We start from the raw sequence: 21668 nt of genomic DNA on the forward strand, positions 1-21668 counted from the left end.
AGTGAGGGCAGAACGTAGGCCTGGTCTACATGCTGGGGGGGAGGGAGAAGGAGGGTGCTAAATCAGTCTAAGTTACACAACTTCAGCGATGAAAATAGCGTAGCTGAAGTCAACATACTTAGAGCTACTTACTACGGTGTCTTCACTGCGGTAGGTCGACTGCTGACGCTCCCCCGTCGACTCCGCCTACACTTCTCGCTCCGGTGGAGTACCGAAGTTGACGGGAGTGCGCTCAGCGGTCAATTTATCACATCTTCGCTAGACTAGAATTCATGGAGGATGGGTGAAGTCATAGATGACTAGAGAAGGGCAAACATAATATCTATCTTTAAAAAGGGGAACAAAGAGGACCCAGGGAATTATACACCAATCAGCCTAACTTTGATACCTAGAAAGATACTGGAACAAACTACTAAACGATCAATTTGTAAGCACCTTGAGAATAATAGAGTGATTAAATTCAATCAAGATAAGTGTAAAATACTACACTTAGAAAGGAAACATCAAAAGCACAACTACAAAATGGAGAATAACTGGCTAGGCCAATGGTTCTCAACCCCTGGGTGTATGCAGAGATCGTCCAGAAGATACATCAGCTCATCTAGGTATTTGCCTAGCTTTACAACAAACTACATAAAAAGCACTAGTGAAATCAGTACAAACTACAATTTCATACAATGACTTGTTTTATACTGCTCTATATACTATAAGCTGAAATGTAAGTACAATATTTATATTCCTATCGTTTTATTTTATAATTATATGAGAAAAATGAGAAAGTAAGCAATTTTTCAGTCATAATGTGCTGTGACTTTTGTTTTTATGTCTCATTCTGTAAGCAAGTTTTTAAGTGAGGTGAAACTTGGAATTCTCTAGACAAATCAGACCCCTGAAAGGTGTATAGTAGTCTGGAAAAACTGAGAACCATTGGAGTAAGCAGTAAGACTGCTGAAAAAGATCTTGGGGTTATAGTGAATCATAAATTAAATATGAGTCAACAATGTGATGCAGTTGTGAAAAAGGTGAATATTCTGGGTCTTATTAACAGGAGTGCTGTATGTAAGACATGGAAGGTAACTGTCCCACTCCACTCAGAACTGGTGAGGCCTCAGCTGGAGTACTGTGTCCAGTTCTGGGTGCCACACTTTATGAAAGACGTGGACAAACCGGAGAGAGTCCAGAAGAGAACAACAAAAAAAGGATAAAATGTTTAGAAAACCTGACCTGAGAAAAGGTTTAAAGAACTGGGCATGTTTAGTCTTGAGGAAAGACAGCTGAAGGGGACAGCTGATAAATCTTCAAATGTGTTAAAGGCTGTTATAAAGAGAACAGTGATCACTTGTTCTCCATGTCCACTGAAGGCAGGACAAGAAGTAAAGGTCTTAATCTGAAGCAAGGAGATTTAGGTTAGATATTAGGAAAAACTTTCTAACTATGAATAGTTAAATACTTGAATAGGTTACACAAAGAGAGTTTGTGAAATCCCCGTCATAGGAGGCTTTTAATAACGAGTTAAACACACACCTGTCAGTGATGATCTAGGTATACTTGGTCCTGCTCAGCACAGAGGGATGGACTAGATTATTCCTCCAAATCACTTCCAGCCCTACATTTCTATGATTCTACAATCTCTATGTATTTTGAAATATCTCTGTAGCCTATTTTGAGAATTTACCTCACAAAATGTAAAGGTAGCTAAGAAGATCAAACTGAAAGGCAAAGTCCTTTTTCTATTGCTTCCCCTCTCTCTCTCTCTGCCATTACAATAAACATACCTGCCATGCAATATGTTTGATTTCTAACCTCAGCACTGCTGCCATCTCAAGTGTGGGAGGGGCAGCAGTCACCAGGAGGAAAAGGGATAACGAAGTGGCACAGTAAGCAGGGTAAGAAGGCAGAACATTTGGTCAATGGTTGTGGGATTGGATACTTTAGGCTCTAAAGGATTTATTTCCCTGAAGTCTCCATTGCAGACGTAATCCTGAGCACACTACGAGGGGTGGGGGAGAAGCTGAGCAGTCAATGAGAGGCTCTGCCCAGCCACCACCCAGACCTAAGTTGTCTAAACCCGCACCGCTTCCCGCAGCTCCCATTTGCCAGGAACAGTGAACCGCAGCCACTGGACAGGCCACATGTTGCCCACCGCTGATCCACACAAACCTTAACCTGAAAAAAAGCTCATTTCAGAAACACAGTGGAGTCACATCTTACGCGGGGGTTAGGTTCTAAAGTCAGCACGTAAGGCAAAAATCGCGTATAGTCAAAAAGAGAGAGAGACAGAAGAATGAAAGAATAAAAAAGGAGAAAGACTTCAAAGTCATTATGCACAAACCAGAGTGCCTCAGGATGGCCAGGAGCATTGTCTACGATCAGCAACACTGTAAAGTCAAGTCCTTTCTCTTCGAGGTGCCGCTTGACTTCCGGAATGAAACACTTGTGGAACCAATCCAGAAATAATGCTGCCGTCACCCAAGCCTTTTTATTTGCTTGCCAGAACACAGGCAGGAGATTTTTGTTCTTGACTTTTAGGGCACGGGGATTTGCAGCCCTGTAGAGCAAGCCCGGCTTTATTAAATGCCCAGCCGCATTGCCACAAAACAACACAGTCACACGGTCTTTAGCTGCTTTGAAGCCAGGAGCTTGTCTTTCTGATTTCGAAGTGTAAGTGCGGTCGGGCATTTTTTTTCCAGAAGAGCCCAGTCTCATCAGCATTAAAAACGTGTTCCGGAAGATAGCCCTTTTCTTCCATGATTCTCTTTAATTGTTTGGGGTAGGCTTTTGCTGCCTCTTCATTGGCAGATGCAGCTTCACCAGTAGTCTGCACGTTTTTGAGGTTGAAGCGGTTCCTAAAACTGTTAAGCCAACCTTGGCTGGCTTTGAATTCCTTCTCATCAGAAGGCTGTCCCTCTTCCAGGAGGTTTGAACAGCGCATAGAGGCTAAGAGCCTTTTCTCACAACGTGTTGCCATCGATAGGCACATGTTTACGGTTCATGTCTTCCAGCCATAAGTTTAATGCCTTTTCAGTCTTCACTGAAGTCTTACCACGCACCTGGCTTGTCATCTTAGCAGTTATTGGAGCACTTGATGCCACGGCTTGACTAATTTTTCTCTCTCAAATCTTGATGGCACAGATGCTAGATTCCTTGCGGCCATATTTACGTGCCATGTTGGAGACCGACATACCATCTCTCAATAAGTCCAACACAGCCAGTTTTTCCTCCAGTGTTGGAACAGATCGCTGTTTCTTCGGTTGAGCACCGGATGAAGCAGTTGGCTTCCGTTTAGGGGCCATGTTGTACAAAAAATATGTATCTTTAAACACTAGAATCACACTCAGCGCGGCGAGATGCTCACCGGATCGGTGGGCAGCGATCGATCCAGTGGGGGTCAATTTATTGCGTCTAGTCTAGACGCAATAAATCGACCCCCGAGCGCTCTCCCATCGACTCTTGTACAGTACTCCACCTCCACGAGTTATTTTTCTTTTTTTTTGCCAAGCGTGTATAGTTGAATTCGCATAAGTTAAATGCATGTATGATGCAACTCCACTCTAAGCTATTTCGTTTCCATAGTGGATTAATGTGGGAGAATACCCAGGATAATTTTAAAAAACTTGTGTGTGGACGCAAGGCAGTTTATTCTGAAATAACTTGATATTCTTAAAAAAAACCTTTCCCATGTAGACAAGAACTTTTACATTCACCTGTTTGGTCTTGCTAAACAAAAGACAAATAAGTCTTCTACTAAGGACTTGTCTATACAGTGTGTCAATCCACATCAGTTAGAGTGTAAACTCTAATGAGCACCAGCACTTTGCATGCTAACTGGCCCATGTGGATCTGACTGGAGCATGCTAAAAGTTCCCAACTATGCATTAGCAAAGTCCCATTTCGAACAGTACTATATTAACATGCACTAGGGAACTTTTAGTGCACACCAGTAGAGTCTACACAGCCAGTTAGCGAGTGACATGCTAATGCGCATTAGCATTTATACCCCAACTGGTGTGGACTAACACACTGTATAGACAAGCCCTCACTGTGTACAGCACCCAGCACAGTGGGGCCCAAAATACTAATGGGGCCCTCCAGATACTACATTAACAACTATTAACTCAGAGAACATAAGTGAGAGGCTCCATATCCCATTACTAGATTCACAGATTCCAAGGCCAGAAAGGATCACTGTGATCATCTAATCTACCTTCTCTATAGACAGGCCATAACCTCCCCCAAAATAATTCCTGTTTGAACTAGGGCATATCTTCTAGAAAAACTTCCAATTTTAAAATTGCCAATGATGGAGAATCCACCACAACCTTTGGTAAATTGTTCCAGCAGTTAATTACCATCATTGTTAAAAATTTATGCCTTATTTTCTGTCTGAATTTGTCTATCTTCAACTTCCAGCCATTGGATCTTGTTTTACCTTTGTCTGATAGACTGAAGACGCCATGATCAAATATTTGTTCCCCACGTAGACTGTGATCATGTCACCCCTTAACCTTCTCTTGGGTAAACTAAATAGATTGAGCTTCTTGAGACTATCACTATAACGCCTGGTTTTAATCCTTTAATGATTCTCATGGGTCTTCTCTAAATCCTCTCCAATTTATCAACAAATTATTTTCCATTTCAAATGTCTAAAAATTAAACTTCATTGCTGTCTAGCCCACTGAGATATCCAGGTGTGACTTATGTCTCTGCTGCCATTTTTACATGGTAGAAATTAGATGTAAAGTTCAGCTAAAGCAATACTTCTACTTTTGTACAACCAAAACAAAGGAATTCTGATATACATTTCCATTTATATGGAAGTTTTTATCAAGATTTCTTTTGAGGTATGTGGCATTCAAAGATTATTCTCTATATCATTTTAAGTAACTGAACCTTTCAGTTTACTTCAAGATAATGGAAAGCTAGCATGAAATTCAATGATTTACTGCTCCATCACCTTTTCCAGCTCTTCCACTCGTTTGTTCACATCAGGAAGCATCCACGTATCCTCACCTCGCAGCCGCTTGAGTTCTTTCCGTCTCTCATCCTTCTCGTAATCAGCTTTGGCCTAATATGAAAAAGGGGGAAAAGAAACACATGGATTCTGGAGGCGTGGATGCAAATGATGATGCTGAAGCTCTGAGGTTGCAATCTGCCTGGTTTTGAACCAGGTGGTTCCACTTCTGAGAACAATTTCACTTTATTTTGAGGATAGCATTACAAAATATTGACTGATGATATACTAATGGTAAATGCAACTGAAGACTATACCTAGTACCATTTCCAATGTGCTATAGCTTTGCAGTTGTGCCAGCACTAATCCCAACCTATTTACACGAATAATAGAGATACACTAGCTTGTTTTCCCTCTGAAAATGTTTCTATTACCAGCCTCCACTAATTTTCCCATGTGTTACAATGATTGATTTGACTTTCTGACTTTCTATTCTTACTTATCTCATCTCTCAATGGCCCCAGCGGGTATTTTTGGGCCATTGCTCTTCTACTCCAAAGGATGGCTCATGTGGGAATTAGTTTAAAAAGATGGAACTGCTGAGAGAGAATTCTCAGTGGTGAGCCCTCAGCTTTGGAATTCACTTCTACCAGGTCCAAAACAGCCCAGATCTGTTGAACTGTAGGACACACTGCAAAACTCCCCCTCCTTAACCCAGGCTTTTGGGAAGCAGAGGGCTGCTATTAATGACTGGGTGGGTTTTTCCTCCTTCTTGGTTTTTGAGAGGTTGCTGGGTTTACTTTGGTTTTTTTTCCTGGAAATTTTAATATATGGCAAAGGTACCTGTAACTTTGAATAGATTTTTTTGAATTATATAAATCTAAATTAATAAATTAGTAGCTCATTAAATCATTGAGCCCTCTCCTACAATTGGCTCATTTTAAATAAAAGCAAAAGGTCCAATTCATTTTAGAAGTGCAAATGTTCCTTAAACATATTCAAGGTATAATTAAGACAAATCACAGATTTTTATCAGTATGACATACCCTAAATATCCCAGACAGAAAGCAAAATGCTATATAAAAGCATTTAACTAGAGTAGAATGCCATATTACTCTATACTGTGGCAACTGCATTGTGCAAAGTTGCTTCGTTCTTAAGAAAATCATCAAATATGTTTTCAACTAGATACGATTTAATACTAATCTGAACACAGATGATAACCTAAATCATAACACATAAGCCACCCTTTTTCAGCTTTTCGTTATAAGCAGTAACCATAGCAAACTGCAGAGAGAAACCTTTCAAGTCTGACCTTTAGTATTTAATACTTGTTTTGTGGAAAAATTATAAAGCAAAGACAGGTTTCACTTTTTTGGTCTTGAGCCTTTTTTTAGTGAGAGATGTTTTCATCATAAACCACTAGATTTTATATTAGTGTAATAAGGCTGGATGGCCAAGGTATTTCAGGGGAGTAGATGACCAACTCAAAGTCGTCCATTTTTGCTTCAGACTATTAACCTCACTCAGTTATTCATTCTCTATGAAGTACCATAAGTTAAAGATGTCACGGTTATAAGCCTTCCTTATCTATTTTTTCTCCCCTTGGCTAGTTCCCTTTGATAGAACCCAAAATAATAAATGCAGTGTTGCTAATTCCCACTGTTTTATCACAAGTCTAATAATATTTGGGGTTTTCTGAATGCCACAGCTCCTGGAATCCTGTGAGTAAATGAGAATCTCAACTTCCATTTAAAAAAGTTTCTAATCCTTGTGGTTGCAGATAAAAGCCTGAAAACATGACCCAAATGCACCCAAAAGGCGGGCAAACATTACCAAAAATGCATATTTAAAAAAAATAAAAAACAAAGCCAATCTCGTGATTTTTGAATACTTGGGATCGGCATACTGGAAATGACAAAACTAATTAGAAATTAACTAAGAAAGTTAAAAGAAATAGAACCCAAGTGTTTGCCTGTTCCCAACTCAGTCACCAAAGCAGCTAATCCACAGGAGAGAAATTTTGCACCCTTTATTTTCTTGAACAACTCTCTTCCACAACCCAGGAATAATTCTGCAGTAAACACTAAATCATTCTGGATATGTGGATGCCTCCAATCTTGAAATCTCTGGCACAAACTTTGATAATTATGAATTAAAGTCCTCAAAAATTACAATTTAAAAACTTTCCTACAGTCAAAGTGGCAAACAGTTTGATCACTTCAGAGGAGCTAATACCAGCAGGAGAGCGGGGGGGGTGGGAGAGGGGGGAAACCTTTTGTAGGCTCTCCTACTGGTATTAGCTCCTCTTAAGTGATCAATCTCCTTACAGTGTGTATGATAACACCCATTTTTTTCATGTTGTGTGTATATAAATCTCCTCACTGTATTTTCCACTGAATGCATCCGATGAAGTAAGCTGTAGCTCACGAAAGCTTATGCTCAAATAAATTGGTTAGTCTCTAAGGTGCCACTAGTACTCCTCTTCTTTTAGGATTGTCACTATAAAACTGACTTTTTAAACTGACATGGGAAAATTGCCTTTCAGAACTTCTTTTTAATAAAACAGCAAGTTTTACAGGCTTTTACATCAGAAACTCAACCTTCTCCATTTCACCTTTTACCAGTTATTTCAACACCACCACAGATAATGCTAACAAGCTTCATACTTAACAACTGTTTATTCTTCCCTTGGTCTGTTTCCCACATTCTGACATTTTCACCAGCTATATTTATGATCTGTGAACAACTACTTCTAAATTTTAGTTTATTTTTACCATTGAGACAATTTATGAACATATGAAATTTCAAGGGCACAAAGGATCAACATAGATTGCACACATTCATAATCAGGAAATATACTGAGTATATAAACCAGAACACTTCACCACTGTTTAAAATCAAGTACTGATTTATCATTGGGTATTTCTTCCTAAACATCAGTGCACCAGTGGTCCCTAGAGATGCCCACTTTTACACCAAATGGCCAATTTCCATCAAAAATACAAAATAAGAAACACTGTAATTGAAATATTTCAACTGAAAATATATAGGTGGCTTGAAAAATCTACACTCCTACTGTCTTCTCCTTAGACATTATTACATATAAACATGTCTATAGTATATTTAAAGAGAACTAGTTTATATAATTTAGGTGAGCTTTCAAAAAGCTTTTGACAAAGTCCCTCAATTAGAGGCTATTTAGAAAATGAATCCATCATGTGGTGACACGGGTATGATGTATTAGGAACTGGTTGCTTTCGTCAAAGGCGCCCAGGGAAATCAAGCAGCAAAGCCATGGCCGGTAACTAATTTTTACTCCTTTCATCTCTCCTTTCTTCAAGCTACTTTAAAAAAAAAGTGTGTTGCACTTTTTTACTTATATTTCACTTCTCTCTATCCCACCCTCTGCCTCTTCTTTAACCTATTTCCTATCATTTCTAGCATGTCAGCATTCTTTTTCCTTTCTCCTTTATTTGCTTTCTTCCACTCTTCTCCTTTGCTCTGTATTCCTGATTCCTATTCTGCTATTAATCACCCTCGGCAATTGCTCCATCTATTCCTCCGATTTAAATCTCAACTTCACCTACACCTTTCTTCTCTCTTAATATGGGTCCCTCCACCCCCCACTGCTTACTCATTTCCAGTAGGTTTTTCCACACACCTCTCCCTTAGTCTCTTCACCCAAAAAAGTGAAGAATTCCATTCCCTCTTTCTAATTCTCCTTGGCCCTGCCCCAGTTTCTTACCTCTTTTCACATTGGCAGAGTCTCTGCCCTCCTCCCCAAAAACGCAGAGTTTACCACCTCTCATCCTTATTACTTCCCCAAAACAGGAACCTTTCCACCTCCCTCATACAAACCAGCCTTTTCCCTGCTTCTCATCCGCCAACTATGACAGGACATCTGCCATACACTGCCAGTTCTCCCAGCCAAGAGCTACCTCACTGCAGGGAGCAGTAGACACTGGTTAACACAGTCTCGTTTAGATGAAAGGGTTAGCAATGGACCAGGAACATTATGAATAGTCAAAGACATACGAATATAAAACATACTTTACATAATAAAAATACTGTTTTGTTCAGACCATAAAAATCTATTTAAACATGCATCAAGTGAAATGAAGTTAAGATTACACACATCCTTCACAACAGATTGATCTTAACTTTGGCAAAACTGCCTGGACTAGAAATGTACAGCCCAGTGACCATTAAATTATTGTGATCCCCTGTATATTAGATGAAATAGGATAAGTAAGAAGAATCAGTATACTATTAAAAGAAAATACAGGATCAAACAGGAGGCAAGGTTTGTTTCAAATTTCATATCTTGGCCAAAGAACCACCAATATTCACATCAAACGAAAAGACACAGGGAGTTTTAGGAATTACATTGTGGCCCATATCATCAAACAAACACCAAGCAAGCAAGCTAGTCGCTGTAACATCTGATCCTTTCTATCTCCAAAAATGTACCTAACTCCCTCTAGCACTCAATTACAATATTCACTTTTTTATACAGTCAGTGTAAGTTTTTTTCCTATTATTTCAGCCATTCCTATGGGTAAAAAACTCTGTCTACACTACTTTCTTCCTCAACTTCAGACCATGTCCTCCTGTTCTACTTGCCTATTAAAATTACACAGAGCTTACTGGCTTCAATCTACTTTTCTTCCCTTTCTGTATTTTATAATTAAATCCCTCCCACCCCCATCTGCCTTGGGTTGGGGAGGAGGTTTTGGGGGGGAAGTGGGAGGGGGAGGTTACACTATAGAGGCTAAATCTAATGGTTTCACATCTCTCAACCCAGAGCAGTTCAAGCACTTTATTTCAAATTAAAGCTCATTAATTCTTTGTAATGCCACAAAAATATCCACCAATTTATCCTTTCACCCCTATAGATAAAATGCACAGGATGGTAGGAGTTTAAGTCTTGTCACTGTGACAGCCTTTTTAGTTTCTTAACTATAACCATAGTATATTACATTTAACTCCTTTTATCCCAAAGTGCTTTATTAATTCTTAAATATACCGATACACACAGCACCAGTATGTGCCACAACTGTGTGGTAGGAAACTGGACACCATGCTGCCCAACATACTTACTGTCTTACCTTGCAAAAGACACCTACCCATTCTGTGCCTCAGTTTCCTTATCTGTAATAGGATGATATTCCCTCAGTCACAGGGATGAGGTGAAGTTTAATTCTATGTCTGTAAAGAGCTCTGAAATCCTTATTTGGAAGATGCTATAAAAATGTTAGGTATTATAACAGCACTATTAATTTAGAAGGGCGCACTTAGCCAAGGACAGGGGAGCAGGCTCCATGAGATCTTTAAACGCAAAACTTACAGCACCTTGTTTTTTATAGCCCCATCAGAAAAAAAACACCATACAATAAAATTCAGGGAACTCTATTTCAATGTCTTCCTCCACTCGACTCCGCAGCCCCGATGAGTCCCTCAAAGAGAAGAAGCTGCTGTCCCAAGCCTCATTAGTACAAGATGTGGGGCTAGATATGCTTCACTATACAGAAGGGGGTCTTAGCTTTAAGGGATCATGGGATTGCTCCCCTGATCACCCTGCAGCTGCTAACCATCTTCTAACTCAGGGGTGGGCAAACATTTTGGCCCGAGGCCACATCAGGGAATAGAAATTGTATGGCAGGCCATGAATGCTCCCAAAATTGGGGTTGGGGTGAGGATGAGGAGTTTGGGGTGTAGGAGGGTGCTCTGGGCTGGGACCGAGGGGTTTGGAAGGCAGGAGGGGAATCAGAGCTGGGGCAGGGGTGCGGGAAGGGGTGCAGGTTCTGACTGGGAGTGCAGGCTCTGGGGTGGGGCTGCAGATGAGAGGTTTGGGGTGCAGAAGGGTGCTCTGGGCTGGGATCGAGAGGTTTGGAGAGCAGAAGGGGGATCAGGGCTGGGGCAAGGGGTTGGGGAGAGGCTCAGGGGGTGCAGGCTCCAAGCAGCGCTTACCTCCAGTGGCTCCCGGAAGCAGTGGCATGTCCCTTCTCCGGCTCCTATACAAAGGCACGGCCAGGAGGCTCTGCACGCTGCCCCATCCGCAGGGCTCCCATTAGAGCGCATAGGAGCCGGAGCGGTGCCATGCTGCAGATTCCGGGAGCTGCGTGGGGCAGCCCCCGACCCTCGCCCCAGCTGGAGTGCCGAAGTTGGGAAGAGCCATGTGGTGCGGCCCCCGACCCAGCGCCCCAGCTGGAGCAGGGACGACCTGCGTGGTGCAGCCCCAACCCAGTGCCCCAGCCGGAGCGGGACCAAGCCGTGTGGCGAGGCCCTGACCCAGTGCCCCAGGTGGAGCGCTGGGAGCGGGGCCCTGGCTGGAGTGGGGCCAAGCTGCATGGTCCAGCGCCCGAACCAGCGCCCCAGCCGGAGTAGGGCCGAGATGTGTGGTGCGGCCCCGACGCTGCACCCCGGCCGCAGCGGGGCCGAGCCGCATTGTGTGGCTCGCAGGCCGGCTTAAAGCTGCTTGCGGGCTGGATCCGGATCCCTGTTCTATCTCCAACTAGGCTGCCTCCCTCCGCTTTTGTCATGAGTACTACGGCTGGCTCTACATCGGTCTTTTTCCCCCTCCAAAGTTTCCTGCTGTTACTATCGCCGGTACAGCTTCAATGACCGCAGCAGCAGTGGATGCGTAAGTGTGAGCCAGTTGCCAGGGTTTCAACCACAGTGTCATCTAATCCTGCTCAGAGCAGATCTAAACAACATGGCGATTAAAATGGCAGTTGCACCAGCACCTTATTTACAGCAGCGCTCCCATTGTTGCTACCAGGGGTAGAGCAATCGTTGGGAAATTTAGGAAAATATAGCGTAGGCAAGATCAATGAGATCAAAGATCAATGGGAAGGAGCTACAGAATTTAATAGGCAGGAAACCTGTAGGATTCTACAGAAGTTACTTATAAAATTACACTCTCTTCCATTGTTGTTTGCAATGTTGTTGTGTAATCCTGTTGGTCCCAGGATATTAGAGAGACAAGGTGGGTGAGATAACAGCTTTTACTGGACAGCTTTTAACTTCTGTTAGTCTCATCTGGAACTCTGTGTAGCTTGAAAGCTTGTCTCTTTCACCAATAGACATTGGTCCACCTTGTCTTTCTAAAAATTACAGCATTTAATAGAAAGCCACCCTATAACATTCTAGAATTGAGATAGAATTGTCTATTAGGAGGAGGACAGCATTTTTCAAAAGGATGGTGATTATCTCTAAGATAGCAGTTAAAATCTCTTGGGGTGCTAAATTATCCTCCCGGCATTTTTTAATATACCAATATCAAGTTAATGATGCTGGCCTCACTTCTTTCAAAGGTGAGAGTCAAGGATAAAACAACACTTCAAGGGGGACTTGAGCTGGTGAAAGAACAGTAAAGAAAACTGCTCAGTGTTACAGTGTACAAATCACTGTGGGTGACAGTATAACAAACCGTTCTGCCTTTGCTCTGGGGCAGCAGAGCCAACACCACTATGTGGTTGTCTTGCACTTGATCCCAGATTAAAGGTTCATTTCTGGAATTCTCCATAATAAAACCAAGTGAAAAATAAATGGCAAGGCATTATATCTTTGAGCAAATATCAACCACTGCACCAACAGCCAGTCAGATTTATAAGAAAAATAACTGATGGATTCATTTGAAAAACATGCAAATTTCAGTTTGTTTTAAGTTCATATACAGTATACTAAATACAATGATTTATGTTCTTAAAAATTAATTTTTTTTACAGTTTCGCTTATTTTTTCAATGAATATAAAATAAGAATCAATGTCAGACTACTAGTAGGGACTTCAGCTTTCCAAATCAAAAAGCATCAGCCATGAAACCATCTTTTTGTTTCAAAATAATGAATGAAAGCACATCTTTTATGCCAATTTTTTATACAAATCTAAATAAAATAGATAAACCAAATGCACCATTCTATACTGTGGGATAAAAGTATTTCATGATAAAAATGGTATTCACATTATTTCACAGAAATATATCTTCATATTTATGTAAAACTGCAATTTCAGATGAGACCTTGTTTATATACCTATATGTTGTATTGATATTCCTGATGTTTTATTGGCATATGACTACAGAGCATAGTTTCTACTACAATTCCTGCTAACTCAGGCTACATGAACTTGCAGCAGAAAAAGAAAAGATATTTGGATACTTGTTTGCCTTTTCAAAACACAAAAATGTATATAGTAAACTTTTATTTTGAAATGTTAGTTTGGACCTTTTTTACTTCTTTATAATAAATGCTGGAAAGTTTTTCATCCATATCTCACCAGCCCAAAGACAGAAGAAGTTTTACTGAATGGTTTTTATATTAGAAATTCAGGTACTGTCTATGCCTCTTTACCCTGGCAGAGTCTATGGGCCACTGGAGAATAAGCATTATGAGGATATCACAGATATCAAGCAAGAGAAACTTGGATTTGGGGAGGGTAGCAGGTGGCAGGAAAGATTTATATAAACTAACTTTTGTTTACACCTATTTAAAATCAAACTCCAGATAGCAGATCACACATTTTGCAGCATCCCAGAGTTCAAATCTAGCTAGTTCCCTCTACCAGCGGCAAAGAGTCCTGTGTCACCTTATAGACTAACAGACATATTGGAGCATGAGCTTTCGTGGGTGAATACCCACTTCCACTCTATCACTCTCTACCACTGACTTACAATATTCATTTATCTTACTGTCAGTTTAAGTTCTCTCCTCTTACCCCCTCATTATTTCAACCACCCCCAACTATTATAAGAAAGGAGGTGAAAATCTGGCACCAAATGTGGGTAATGAAAGATTCTGGCCTTCATCTTGAAACATCTCTTATATACTGCTGAAGATGAAAAGCATAGGGTATCACTTGCACAGAAAAGGGGATGGATAAACTTATTTCAATGGGATATGAATATTGATTGTTACCAACTGTATAGTAAAAACTAATTAGGTTATGGAAAAAGGGATAGTGCAAAAGAAAGCATTATTATAAACATTATTACATGATTACATTAAAGACCACGTAGTAGAAATAAAGGTAGAAATTCCAAATAATAAATACAAATATAATAGCGGGAGTTAAAGATGTACTATCAGTCTCCAGATGCTTGATGGAAGTATTGGAACAATATGCTGAACAAGGTCAATGAAGAAAAAAAATAAAAAAGTAGCAAATACTTCACTATTATCAAGCTAAACAGCTCAGAAGATATAGGGACTTGGTAGAGACAAGCACATTCTCAGCACCACAAATGACTGCCCACTCAACTGAGTGGAAACCCATTTACTTCAATTAGGTTTGGATCAGACTCTAAATACAACAGTAGGAAGTTACTTTCTAAAACAGATTTATTTTAAAAAAACAACACCATTTAACTTTTGCTTTTGGGTTTTAAAGCAGTATTTGTCAAAGCTGAAGCAAGTCAGCACACTCCTAGAATTTTAAACCACTCTCGCTTAAGGACATCAAGAATATAAATATTTTAACGTATAGATGATGAATAATTCATCTTTAGAAGTTCATAGTTTAAAAATACTGAGTTAATTTTCTTCAAATATGGATTGTTTTTCTTTCCTCACTGAAGAAACCAAGTTTGAAGTTTCCAACTTCAGCCGTTTTGGAGATACGCGTGCATAAGATTCCAATCAGAATAGCACTGAAATCTTTTTATGACTACTCATACCTCAAAATAGACTACCGGTTTTGCTCAGACATTCCTAAAAATTCACCTTTGGGTTGAGACCAAACATAAAATGTTTCATGCAAATAGAAATTTGTTTGAAAAAATCATGAAGAATTAATGAGAGGAATTAGAATGGAAAATGGAACTCATTCTCAACTGAAGTATTACCTACAGGTAAATGGTATGATATGGGAAGGGAGATAATCACTTGACCTAAGATAAGCCTAAAAAATTCATAGCTGTTTCATCAAATGCTATTTTAAAACTAATTTACCCTTTGGTGTGAACAAGTCTGAAGTCTGCACATTACCATTCTCCACTAGGAAATCTCATCTCCTGGCATCAGAGGGTTAATTACAAGTGTTTCCATTTGTTGTTTTGAGGACCAGACTTTATTCTATGTCAGCAAAACAAAGAAAGGAGATCAATTACATTTCAGAAACAATCCTAGAAAAAGCAATGACATGGCAGCAAATATATTACAATACTTCCATGTGAGAAAGTGCTTAATGGACTTTGAATAGAGTTGGTGATGTAGCAAACAGACAACTTCTCAAAGTAATGCTGATCTGCATAGCTAAAGGCTAGCTCATCCCTACAGAGTAGGGGAAGAAAAAAAACATAGGACCAAGAAAATCCATTAATCTCAACTCTGAATTTCTGTATCAATCCATTAGGATGAAAATGGAGGACAGGATGTGACCCCCTTTGCCCTCTGAGGGTATATCTTGCTTAGGATAAAAGCTTTGTTTTTAATGTAAGGGGACTGTTGCCCCCTTACTAATATTCAGTGGGGGTGTTTTGGTTGGCTAGCTCCAAGTACTCAAAGGGGAAGTGTCGATGGGGAATCAGGACCCTGAGACTGACAGTCCCCAGGAACAATGGGGAGAAGCCAATGCTCCAGGTCAGCCTGAATGACAGGGCGGGCAGGCTAATCAGGGAGTCAGGAGGCCAGGGAGGTCCCGTCCTCCGTGTGAGCTGGAATTGCCTGGGTCAGACAGAGTGGGGCCGAGGTAAGGAGAAAGCAGGGGCCCAAGCTGAGCTGGGGAGCAGAGCTGTGGCAGATCCAGAGGGACCAGAAAAGCAGCCCAGAAAGAGCAGACCCTGTCCTGGGAGCAAAGCTGCAGCCCCAAAGCAGGAGACACAGCCCAGAGAGAGCAGACTTGCCCTGGGAGGAGAGATGCAGCAACCAGAGCCAGAGGGGCCAGAAAAGCAGGCAAAGAAGCAGGTCAGTGCTGGGAGCAGAGTCACAGAAGCAGCCTTCAGAGCAGACCTGTCCTGGGAGCAGAGCTGCAACAACCAGAGCCAGGTGGGCCAGAGAAGTAGCCGTGCTGAGGCAGAGTGGAGATGGAGCTGGGGCTGGAGCAGTCCGGGGCCGGGTGTCATGAGCAGCTGGGGAGCGCGAGGGGGGACCCTGGGCAGTGGGCCCAACGCAGGGATACGCCTCAGCCAGGAGCCTCTGCAGGCCAGACTCGAAGGGGGAATGGTAATCCCAACAGGGTGGCGGCAATGCTGGGAAGAAGGGCCCTGCCACCTAGAGCCTGTGGCCACCACCAGAGCGAGTGTCCAACCCACAGCATCCCTGCAGCACAGCCAGGGCCGGAGAAGAAGGCCTGGGACTTACAAGGAACAGACTGTGAACTGCCCTAGCATTCCAGAGACACTGTTTGTGACGTTCCCTGCCACAGAGTGGGTTGATGTGTTTCCTTTAACCTTTCCCATTTCCCCTTATTCTTTTTAAAATTAATTGTTGATTAAATAACTTGCATTTGCTTCAAATTGTATGTAATAATAAGTGGGTCAGAGAAGTAACCAGTGCAGAGAGAGTACCCCGGAGCATGTTGTGCTGAATATGACTCAATATCTTCCTTACCAAATTTAATAATTGATTTGGAGAAAACAAGAGGAAGAACTTCTAAATTACCTGAAATTCTTAAATAAGGCATTTTTAAAATACATCTAAATTCAAAGATACATATCAAATAAATCAATCTATTTACATTTAGGAAGCATGACTGTGGAGCTACACCGCTACCAGTTTCAAATTATAATACACAGACAAGAGTTCCATTTATTAAACTGCTCATAGCTCTTTCCATATCTACTAGAAGCAAAACCTCTGCCAACATGTATCTAATGAATGAAAGGTCAACAGTCAAAACCTAAAAGCAACACAGAGAAGCTCACCAATGAACCAGCTAAGCCACAGTTTCTGCTTTAAGTCATCAGTTGATGGAAGAAGTAAATGTTGGCTCTACCAAAGTAAATTATGATAATTTAGAGCCTATTACAGGGGTGTGCAGAAAGACAGAGCGAGAGTTTTGGGTTGATTTTTTCTGGATTATTGAAAATTTGCTTACATGCTTTTAAGATTTCCACCTAGTGGCTATATTTATTCATGACTTTTTTTAAAAGTTGATATGAACTTTTCACAAACATTGTATAATACAACACAGCACACAGCACTGAAGTCAAAAGACTAGAATAGATGTTTTCCACAGGAAGACACTAATACATCTCAACCCATAAATAAGAAAATTCAAAAGTAACTGTTAGATTTCGTTTTGTCCTGGGACCTCAAAAACATTTTGCAAACACTGTTCAACAAAGCTGATGAGCACCTTCTGAAGTGCAGACATCTATGGGTAAGGATGAAATATAGATATGAGAGACTTCCAGGGCCAACATAACCACCAAGGATTTCTTGTGATGAACCCCACACACCCAAACGTAGAACTGAAGTCACAAAATTCAAAGTATTCTACTTATTTGGTGTAGCACACAGATTCTAGTACAAACTCAATACCCTGCAGACACTACCAGCAACTAATCCTCACACATCTCTTCTCTGTGTACCACCTAAATGCCTCTTCACCACCCATTTTCAAAGTTGGCCTCTCCACTGCTACAGCAGCTGTGTCTTACTGTTCTGGTGTTTCTGCAATGCCACTACAGTAATACCTCCTCCAATAGCATTGCTTAGTTAACTCTCTTAATGCATAGGGATGCCATGTGATTTAAGATTTAACCATTCACATGAATTTTTAAAAATAGATTGCAGTGCATTGAAGACTGCAATCCAGGTATTATAAAATAACAAGGAAGTGTTTAATTTGAAATTAATTCACATAGTACTTAATATATCACCTTAAAAATAATTTAGGAGGGAAAGTAAAAAAATACTTTATCTTGACCCATATGCCCAATTTCTGGGGAAGATATGAGCTATAGTTAAAAAAATGTAAACTATGTTTTCACAGGAGAATTGTAAGAAGAACCACTTATTTTATGTAAAGCTGCTAATAAAAGTAGCAGTCTATACACAGAGGAAAATGGTTATTTGCTAAGCGCTGCCAATGTGCATGGCACTCTACAAGATATAAAAATAAATCTCTGCACCAAAGAATTTACACTTTAAAGAGATGATGCATTGGGAACTGATGGCCTACATGTGCACTTCCTGTTTTTCCAGAACACCACCTTTGTTTTGTGTTGCAGTGGTTGGGCAGAGCAAGACAGTAAAATCCTGGCACTAGTAAGTGACAGCTAAAGTTATTCACTCTGAATATACAAAATATTTCAAAAATCTTTGTTCTTTTCAATTTGCAGGATTCTCAAACATAGTAGGCATATTCAAGACAAATACTAGTGAAACAAAATCACTTTAGCTACAAGTATGACTTGGTCCTAAGAGCTAAAAGAATTTCCTTCAATCAGCTGTGTTCATGTAAGAGAACAAGCTTCAGGCTTACAATGGAGATTTTGAGTGTGTGTCTGTGTTTATATACATATGTTTATAAAGTCTGTGAGAGTAATGGCACTTTTTCTTATATCACTCATTTATGGCAAATCTAAAAAGCTTTCCTAAACCGAACAATGGGTTACAAGTTATTTCTGTGATTTACAGATGCTTCTAATGCTTTGAACAAGACAGCTTATAAAAAGTTGCACAGAAGAGATAAAGACCAATGATTTTATTTCACTGAAATATGGGGTAGTATATTAGAGAACATAGTTTTGCATTGTTAGTGGAACAGTTATATTTACAGTCACCTATAACAATGTCTAAGTAATGTATCACTTGCTTTTAGTAAAACTTAAAAAAAAAAACCATTATAAAATGGAATTTGATTTCATATAAGAAAGAATTCTGAGCCAATATATTCTCTAATACCAGGAAGCTATAAATAGATAAAAAGTAAAGATATTTGTATTTACCTCTTATTTGGATATATACCCCAAAGTATTATAAGCTCTGGATCACTTACTAAAAGTCAGTGGGAAGGACAGGCTCTTAATTCAGTGCCATTTGTTACCATGCAAGTCCTGATGTCAAGATTTAAACCACATTCATATCTACTCAAGTATAGTTTATAGAATTCATTCACAATATGCTCTTTCATTAGATTTACACACAAACTTCACCCATTCTTAGATTCGAAGCAACAAACGTAAACATTTCCAGGAAACAATTTGCTATTCTTCACTCATTTTGTTAAATTGTTTCCTTCTAAATCACATTAATGAATTAAAGAGGTAAGAACAGGAATAACTGGAAAACTAAGTCACTAACAAATCTGGATTCTCAACATATTCATTCTGCAATAATTTTTTTAATTCTTCACAGTGTGATGCCTAACATTTAAGTGGCTGAAACTCACATTTAAAAGGTTCTTACTTTTTTGTAATAAAGTGCAAAAAAAAGTAATTCAATTAGTCCCGTTATAATTGGAAAGTATGATGTTTCCCTGATGACTTACAAGGGGAAACTATCAATTTCAAGTTCTAGTTAAAAATAAATACATAATTTCTAGCCATCACTAATGCAAAAAAATAATCTTCTGACTGTGAAGCCTCAGTGGTTCTCAACCAGGGGTACATGTACCTCTGGGGTACGCAGTGGTCTTCCAGAGATTACATCATATCATTCAGATATTTGCCTAGTTTTACAACAGGCTACATAAAAAAATGCTAGCGCAGTCAGTACAAACTAAAATTTCATAGAGAGAATTACTTGTTTATCCTACTCTATATACCATACACTAAAAAGTAAGTACAATATTTATATTCCAATTGATTTGTTTTATAAATATATGGTAAAAATGAAAAAGTAAACAATTTTTCAGTACTAGTGTGCTGTGACACTTTTGTATTTTTATGTCTGATTTTGTAAGCAGGTAGTTTTTAAGTGAGGTGAAACTTGGGGGTACGCAAGACAAATCAGACTCCTGAAAGGGGTGCAGTAGTCTGGAAAGGTTGAGCACCACTGATCTAAGTAAACCTCTGCAGACAGATTCAGTGTCTCTGCTGTTGCTCAAAGCTTTCACAAATCCAGTGAACTTGACAAGACTGGCCAGATTCATTGGGGTTATTCAAAAGCCCAGACATCTATGAAACTGACAACCACCAGGGCAATTTCATGCTACTCTGCTTCAGGGGTCAGCAGCAGGGGCAAGCAAAGGAAATGACAACACAGAAGTCCACCAAATAAATGGTGGGAGAGGACTTCAAATTTATGAGACATCTGAGTCATAGTTATGAGGCCAATATAAAATATGCATCAACCAGATCCAGGGACAACACACTGGTAGGGACACCTGCACTCTTCCCTTTCCCACATTGTTTGATTTGGCCTGGGGCTAATAAGCTTAATCCTTAATCAATAACTTTTTCAAACCAGGACTTTATTGCATTGCATAAGCAGGGCGTTACTCAAAGTGCAACTTGCCCACGACACCAGGGCTAACTACATTCTCTCTCCACAAGTCCCAAAAGGCTACATTAACCTTCCCTTCCTGTCCTAACCTTCCCGGATACATGTCTAAAAACAGGTGCCAGGCCTCACTCCAGAAAAGACTGCATTTCAGTCGTGGGTGAAGGGACTTCTGCGGGTAGGTCCCGCTGGGTGAGCCGTGTTTTGCTCTGGGTTTGCACGCTGGGGAGCACAATGGGGCGCTGGCAAGGTAAGCAGGAATGACATCCTGGGGGAGAGGGCTGCTGAGGGACTACAGCCCTGTAAGAGTCTGACAGCCGGCGCCCGGGACTCCGCAGCAGCCCAGGGGCCCGGCCCGTGTACACGGCCAGCTTGGGGAGGCCCTGGACGGCGAGAGGAGAAAGAGGGACTCGTGGGGGTGGAAGGCAGAGCCGGGGAACAGGGCCGGGGAGCGCCGCGGGCATCCCCCAGGGAGAGGGACCGGGGGGATGGCGGCCAGGCGGGCTGAGGGGCCAGGGAGCTGCAACAGGAGACAGCGAAGGGGCGGCTGGGCTCTCACCTGCACCAGCAGCGCCTCCCGCTCCCGCCGCCTCCGCTCCTTGCGCGCCTCTAGGCTCCGCTCGCTTTCAAAGCCCCCGGACGCCATGGCCAGGAGCTGCCGTAAAGTGACGGCGGGGCGCGGCTCGCAGCGCGGCGCTGGCGGGAAATGCCGTAAAGTGACCGGCCGGAGGGGTGCTCGAGTTTGCCGCCCGAGCCCTGCTGTGGAATTCCTCGCCGGGACTCGCCCCGGGACCCTGCCGGCTGCTCCCGCCTGCGCCCGGGATAGAGCCGCTGCGGGCCGGGCCGGGCCGCTCCACTCCATCCCGGGGGCGTTCTCCCGCCACCTGCCCGCGGCAGGGCTCGGCCGTGCGCCCCCGGCGCCCTCTCCAGCAGCTCCGGCCGCTCTCGCTCGGTCGGCATCGCCTGCGGCCGGGGAGCCCACCCGGGGCTGCCCCCTGCCTCTCGCTTCTTTCAGTGGGCAACGTTTTGTTTCCGACCCCCGGAGGCCCTTGGCTTTCCCCTGCTGGGCTGCGGGCTGGATGCTGAAATAGTCCAGCCCTTCCCTGGGGGCCAGCCCCGCTCTTCCCCATCTCTCCATGCACCCCACGGACCAGTTCGCTTCGCAAACACTTTGAACAACCCAGTCCAGAAATACGTTGTGATGCCAGGGCTGCCACAGTGCACAAGCGTGAGGCGACCTCGGCATCTGGCCTCTCCCTTAGGACAGAGCTTTCCGGAGCCTCGGAGTTTTAATCTCCTTCGGGCACTTGCCATAATTTCCAAGT

General features: G+C 41.7%; 1 protein-coding gene across 1 annotated transcript in view; it reads right to left on the reverse strand.

The window, feature by feature from the left end:
* Positions 1–21054, reverse strand: part of CWF19L2 (CWF19 like cell cycle control factor 2) — a 167378-nt gene extending 146324 nt beyond the window's left edge. The window contains exons 1-2 of the mRNA XM_074957402.1: positions 20903–21054; positions 4955–5065 (exon numbers count right to left, since the gene is read on the reverse strand). Of these exons, the coding sequence (XP_074813503.1) occupies positions 4955–5065; positions 20903–20989 (198 nt within the window). The 5' untranslated portion in view covers positions 20990–21054. The remainder of the gene's footprint in view (positions 1–4954; positions 5066–20902) is intronic.
* Between the last annotated feature and the right edge of the window lie 614 nt (positions 21055–21668).

Source organism: Natator depressus, chromosome 1 (genome assembly GCF_965152275.1).
Source record: "Natator depressus isolate rNatDep1 chromosome 1, rNatDep2.hap1, whole genome shotgun sequence".
NCBI classification, from domain to species: Eukaryota; Metazoa; Chordata; order Testudines; family Cheloniidae; genus Natator; species Natator depressus.